We start from the raw sequence: 6,781 nt of genomic DNA, 5'->3' as shown, positions 1-6,781 counted from the left end.
TGAGTCAATTTCTACTAGAAGATACTTGAACATTGAAGATGCAACAAGTTATTATCTTGTTTTGTGTTTGGGCTGCATTGGTTTTGTTTTTTGTTTTTATACATGTTAGAAAATCTGTAGAAGTCATTCATGTAAAGTATATAAATTTTCATGAATCAATAAAATTTTGTTGCTAAAATCAATGGTTTTAAGAAATCAATAACAGTTTATCAATTTTTTAAAGAATCTGTGGACTTTTCTAAAAGTCTGTCGTTTAAAAAAAGTCTGCATAAATCCAAATATAATACACCCCCCTAAATCTCTGATTACAATATATATCAAGAGAACATCCAAAATAATATCAGAAGTCTCTACAATTACAATATATTCAAACATGCATCTGATAGCAAAAAGTGTCATACCGATCCTTAAAAAAAGTTTTTTTTTTGTAAAAATATGACGAAATGCATACAAACTAACGGAGTAGATAACGGAATTTACCATGAGTCGGACTTGATAATTTTGATATTTTAGAGTGTAAATTAACCTTAATTCGGAGTGCTCAAATGTCATGTACTGTTTTTAAAATTTTGTTGTTTTCTTTTATGTTCGTTTTTCTACTTCTTTTGGTGTAAAGAAAGGAAAAACCCGTAAAAGAAGAAGAAATTTATAACTCTCTTAAAACTCCTTTTTCTGTTCGATTCTTTTCTCCCCAGAAATACAAGTAGCCACCGTGCGCTCCACTGCCTCAACCGCCAAACTGGTAATATCTCCAAATTTTTCCATCGACTTTGGTTTATATTTTTCGATTAACTTATGCGGCTGGGTGATTTTCTAGTACTCCTCGATTTGTATCTTGCTCGATAAATATTATGTCTTACAAGAATTTTCAAGCGTTTGGCTTCAGTATTTTAGTAGTGAAGCTAAAAAAGTCTTGAATTTTCCCTTCAATTATGTCTCTATTCTATAATCTCTGTACACATGAATTGAAGGGTCTGTATTTTATCGTTAGATTACGCCTTTCATGAGTTCACTTTAGAAAAGCTAGCACTTTCCGGAAAGAACTCAACCTGATTAATCTCTCCTTGTCTCAGTGGGGACCAGAAGAAGTTAGAAGATGAGCAATCCAGGTCATGTTGTTCATGAAGAAGAAGAAGATGATGACCAAGGCGAGGTTTACATTGATGAAGCTGACATCCTTAATGAAGTCAATTTCGATGAGGAAGGTGCTCATTTGTTCTCTCTCTCTCTCTCTCTGTATGAATTATGTATACTGTGTTTGTTAAGTTCTCAATCATGTGTTGTTGGCTGCAGATCTTCCTGATGCAGACGACCAAGTTGTTGGTACATCATCGTTTGGCATACAATTCTTTATTTATGATCTTTTTCTTTCGCTTGCTCTCGAGTCAATTTGATTGTTTGGTATTGTACTTTTTTGTTGTTTTCAGATGAGCCTGATGATTCTATGCATACATTTACTGGTCATACGGGTAAGAGTTTGTCTTTCTGTGGTTACTTCCTATTTGTAATGCTCTTTACGTGTTTGTTACAGGCATAATGCATTCTTAGTCATTAGAGTGTTATCAGTAGTGACTTTATAAAAGCTAGATCAAATTGTTAATTTCAATTGGAAATGTGTTATACACAAAGTTTATAATTATTACTACATAGGGTAGCCACTGTATGCTCTATCCATGTCAGAGTTACGTTTCTTTGGATTTAGAATGTGAGAGAAACAATTGCTCAGGAAAAAAAAAGAAAAGGTGAGAATAAGTATAGATACATAACAGCGAACAAGCTGTCTACTGGAAAAGTGGATAGATTAAAGATCTCTAAACAACCAGCTACTATAAAAGTCCTACAATTCCTATAGTATGTCAATTATCATTTGAAAACATCTGACTTCTATGATAAGAAAGATTAACCTTAAGAGACAACTGCCTTTCAATCTTCATAAATAAGCAAGAAAGATGTATCCTTAAATTCAAAGGAAGTTGAAATGCATAATCATGTCAAGCATCCTACCCTTATATCTTATTTTATTCCATTATACAGCCATTCACACTAGAACTCCACAAAGGAAAGTGGGAATATGTTTTCTTACCCTCTATATGCATTGATTTTGAAATGTCATGCATGATATCTTAGAATGGAGTGTCTCATTTTGTTCTTCCCAGTTGTCTCATTGTGTTCTTCCCAGTTGCTTTCTTGTATCTAAGTTGTGGACTTTTCATGTTATTTCATCTCTCAAGCATAATTTTTGTTGCATTATAGAATTGGAAGCGATGTATCTTTGACTTAAGGTTAATGCTTTGCTACTTAACTTAGACTGTGCCATGTCTTGGATTACCTTTTATTTTAGAATTTCAAGTGTAGTGTCGTCTTCCTTTTTTTGGACAGGTGAACTTTATACAGTTGTCTGCAGTCCGACAGATCCAGTGTTAGTTGCAACAGGGGGTGGAGATGACAGAGGGTTTCTTTGGAAGATTGGACAAGGAGATTGGGCTTCTGAGCTCCAAGGTACGTGCATGTCAGAAAAGCTACATATGCTATCTACTTTGGTGTCCATACATTACTACATATTAGTGCTTTTGTCTGGACCCAATTTCACCTTAGAACTCTAGCTCCAGCAGTTGTGGACTATTTATTTATTCAATTCTGTGTTCATTTTTCTTCATTTTAACTTGTTGCGAGTTACTCTGCAGGCCATAAGGATTCTGTTTCTAGTTTAGCATTTAGTACTGATGGACGGTTGCTTGCATCTGGAAGCTTGGATGGAATTATTCAAATTTGGGATATAACATCAGCAAATCTTAAAAGCACTCTTGAAGGTCCTGGAGGGGGCATTGAGGTAAATTCTTATGCAGTATTTCTTACTGCTTCTGTACTGTAGATTATCTGAAATTTATTCCGGACCATGTGACTTCTCAGTGGGTCAGGTGGCATCCTAGAGGGCATCTGGTCTTGGCTGGTTCGGAGGACTCTACAGTTTGGATGTGGAATGGCGACAAAGGTTCCTATCTTCAATTGTTTTCAGGGCATGGTGGTAGCGTGACTTGTGGTGATTTTACCCCCGATGGTATTGGAACTATTCTTCATCTCCAATTCTGGATTTTCCTCACTCGTTGTCATGCATTTCATTTATATAAACTGGTTTAAAATTAGTATTTTTCTTTTTTTCTTTTTTACTATTGTTTTTTAATTTGTTGTCTCTTTTGGTTGTTGCTTAAGGTAAAACAATCTGCACTGGTTCTAATGATGCAAGTTTGAGAATATGGAACCCAAAAAGTGGAGAGAACATTCATGTGGTACAAGGTACGCTTTCAATTTACTTATTAGATTTTCTTTGTTCCTTGAAGTTAAAGTAGTTGACACTGTAGGTAGTATGAATTCAAATCTTGGTTAATTTCCTTGCTTATTGGTATCTGGAATTGTTGTTAAACTATTGAAAGGCAGCCTAGGTTGATGTGAAGAAGGTTGAACTCTCTACTTACTCTACCTATGACAATTGCTTCATTAAGAAGCTTATAGTTTGACAACCCTGATAATTTGATGGAGCGGAAGAACTTCTACAAAATACAAATATGAGAATGGTTCATTTGTTGTTTAGAATAGATCCGAGGAGAAACAAGTACCTGTTTCTGTAGCAATCATTGTGCAAAAGGTTTGAAATTTAGCCAACTTGAAAGTTATATTGGGGAAAATTTTGGTTTTTGTGAGTGTCAATACTGAATCTGGGGGGAAGGTTACACATCCGTCGCCTACCTACAGTTTAGGTGGCCCTCCACCCTTTAACCAAATAAATAATCTCTTGTGATTTTCTTTTAAATTCTCTGTTTTCCTTCTCCTACAGTTCAAATCTTACTTCGTTTTATCAAAGTTATCGTTTCTTGCCATTATCTGAGTCATTCCTTATCTTTGTTGAGTTGACTCCTCTGGATAGGAGCATACTTTGTTCTTAATATTGAGAATTTTAACACATTTTGTTTTCTAGGTCATCCTTACCATTCTGCAGGGTTGACATGCTTGGCAATAAGCTCTGATTCAACTCTAGCTGTTACTGGTTCTGAAGATGGCTCTGTCCATATTGTAAATATAACTACCGGAAAGGTATGCTTTTTTTGTTCCTATATTGTTGGAAGGGATTATCGGTTGTTAGTTCCCTGGTTTCACATATTTAAACATTAGGCCTTTACTTTTTCCCATCAACAGGTTGTTAGTTCCCTGGCTTCACATTCAGATTCAGTAGAATGTATCGGACTTGCACCAAGGTACAATAACCAGTCAGCGTCTTTCCACAATTGAATTTTGCACTGGTGTGTCCAGTTAGTAACTAACTTTAATTCACATAGATCCACCCTTTCCTGTAATATAATGTAATTTCTACTTACATCAACTAGTTCTCTATTGGGTGTTTGAACCTTAATTCGAGATTGTCTGATGCCATCCACTAATGCCTGACAGATCAGGCTTTCTGATACTTGCTTCGAACTTTTAATTTAGTACTGAAAAGCTTCGCCTAATCTTTCTCTGTTTATTCTGAGTTGTGTTGATTATCACTTATTATTCCAACATCTGCATCTTTACACGAGTCTGTAGGAGAGACTTTTTTTAGGAGAATCTCTTCAAGCTGTGTCTCTTAACTCATTGAGTTCACTGCTATTGTACTCATGCCTTAATAATTGTGTATGTAGTTTCCCTTGGGCTGCAACAGGAGGTATGGATAACAAGCTTATCATCTGGGATTTGCAACATTCGTTGCCCCGTTCTACATGTGACCATGAGGTCTGTGAGAGTTTCATCAAATGATTATCACCATCTGGTTCTCTTTTTATTTATCTAATTTATTATGGTCACCAGCTTGTTTGCTTCCATTAAATGTCCATTGTTGGATGTCATACTTCAGATTTTAAATATCTGCAACTGGTCTAATGGAAAAAATCTTCCTTGTATGGCAGGATGGAGTGACATGCTTGACCTGGCTTGGGGTATCTAGGTACCTAGCAACAGGTTGTGCGGATGGGAAGGTCCGATTATGGGATAGTCTCTCTGGTGATTGTGTAAGAACCTTCAATGGGCATAGTGAACCCATTCAGTCTCTCTCTGTATCTGCCAACAAGGACTTCCTTGTTTCAGTATCTACTGATGGAACCGCCCGAGTTTTTGAGATTGAAGAATATAAGCAATAGTTGGTAACAAGGATGGCCTTGGAGTTATATAGTCCTTTGTTGTATAAACAATATGAATTACATGCTTTTCTTATGGTATTTGCAAGATAGTATTTGCCTTTTCAGTACTATCTAGGATCTGTATTATAACACCCCCACATTATTGTTATAAAATTTGTTCTTTATATACCATCCAAATCCAAGTGTTTTAACAGTTTCGTAGTATGCTAATCCCGTTTCCACCAATTTTGCTTCGGTACTGTGGTGCTGAATTTATTAGACGATAGGCAGTTTAGCTAGCCAAAGAAAGAAAAAAAACAGAGTAATACGAGCTGCAAATTTGCAACAAAACAAATAGGGACCATCATTTATCCAGTTAGTTTTCGATGAGCAAGAGCTCGTCTCTCTCATTGAGGCAGTTGAGTCTGCTTGTCGTGCTATGTTAGGCTAGGATGGGTGTTAATGTCTGGGGATACTCTTTCGACAATGTATTGCAGTTGCTTAAAAGATGATGCTCTGGGTTTTTCAGAAATCGTATTGTTGTGGCTATGTTGTTAGTTCATTCTCTTTTGCCTTGATATGTACAAAAATAAGAAAAAAAATTCAATAGTGCAGCTATGGTTATGGGGTTCGTCCACTATCGATACGTCAAGTATATTAGTTCGATTAAGAGGTAGACTGGCTCTATGTATTGTTAGATTAATTTAGAACTACTTTACTTTTGTAACGAACTAAGTCTTTTTAATGTATTGATACATTGATGTATCGTAGAACTTCATAATGGAGTTATTTCTTTTATTTATTACAACTTACAAGTTGGTGTGATACTGACAGATTAATCTGCACAACAATTTTCATCAGTCCAACACTCAAATTTTTGAATACCAAACTTGAATTCCATGATGGAAGAATTAGGAAAGCCGCGCAATTTGTGATAGCAGTCATTTTCCAAGTCACAGGTGTAGTGACCACAATGGGCAACGGGAAATGTATAGAAGAGGCTTATTTAAGTCCCAGGTCTGAGCTTCACGTTTACAGCAGAGACATTATTTATTTTCAAAAGATGGATGAGTCTTAGTGTACGTGTCTGAGCACGTGAACTCCCTCGCTCTTTCCCTCGAATCCTAGAGTTGGTTTATTGAAGCCTTTGAACATAACGCATCTTCATGCCCCTTCATTCAATGTGTGTACAGGGAAGGTGTCCCCAGCAAATCTCCATAGTAGTACATCGTTCTTTAAAGTAAAATATAGTTTTTTTTTTTTGGGAACAAGTACCAATTATGACTCCTACTAATATCATATCATACGAGGAAGAGGAAGAAGAAGAAGAAACAGGAAATATCGAGATATTCTTTGTATATAGGGTAAAAAATACAAACAGTACCCAAACTATGGTCGACTCCGAATTTCTGTACCCAAGTTTCCAAAACTATCACTTTGGTACCTGAAGTTCGGACCCCGACCCAACTTTAGTACCTAGAACACTGTTGGCCGTTACGGAGTTAGTCAACTGTCAAACTTTGAGGGGTATTCTCGTCCTTTCACCAGATTTCTTCTTCTTCCTCAAACTCTCTTCATTTTCTTCTTCCTCCCAACTCTCCCATCATCTTGGGCACGGGTGGGCTGCGCAGGCG

At 36.4% G+C, this 6,781-nt stretch overlaps 1 protein-coding gene across 1 annotated transcript; it reads left to right on the top strand.

Moving 5' to 3' along the window:
• The first annotated feature begins 585 nt into the window (after window positions 1-585).
• LOC112174840 (angio-associated migratory cell protein) lies at window positions 586-5,339 on the top strand. Its single transcript, XM_024312658.2, has 12 exons — window positions 586-742; window positions 1,074-1,205; window positions 1,294-1,323; window positions 1,428-1,469; window positions 2,380-2,499; window positions 2,685-2,830; window positions 2,911-3,058; window positions 3,211-3,294; window positions 3,974-4,089; window positions 4,192-4,250; window positions 4,674-4,764; window positions 4,938-5,339. The coding sequence occupies exons 2-12, from the start codon at window positions 1,097-1,099 to the stop codon at window positions 5,166-5,168; spliced, it is 1,176 nt and encodes a 391-aa protein (XP_024168426.1). The 5' UTR covers window positions 586-742; window positions 1,074-1,096; the 3' UTR covers window positions 5,169-5,339.
• The last annotated feature ends 1,442 nt before the right edge of the window (window positions 5,340-6,781 follow it).

The sequence above is a fragment of the Rosa chinensis genome, chromosome 6, assembly GCF_002994745.2.
Source record: "Rosa chinensis cultivar Old Blush chromosome 6, RchiOBHm-V2, whole genome shotgun sequence".
Classification (NCBI taxonomy): domain Eukaryota; kingdom Viridiplantae; phylum Streptophyta; class Magnoliopsida; order Rosales; family Rosaceae; genus Rosa; species Rosa chinensis.
Note: the sequence above shows the minus strand (reverse complement) of the source record. Positions and strands in the feature narration are given on the sequence as shown.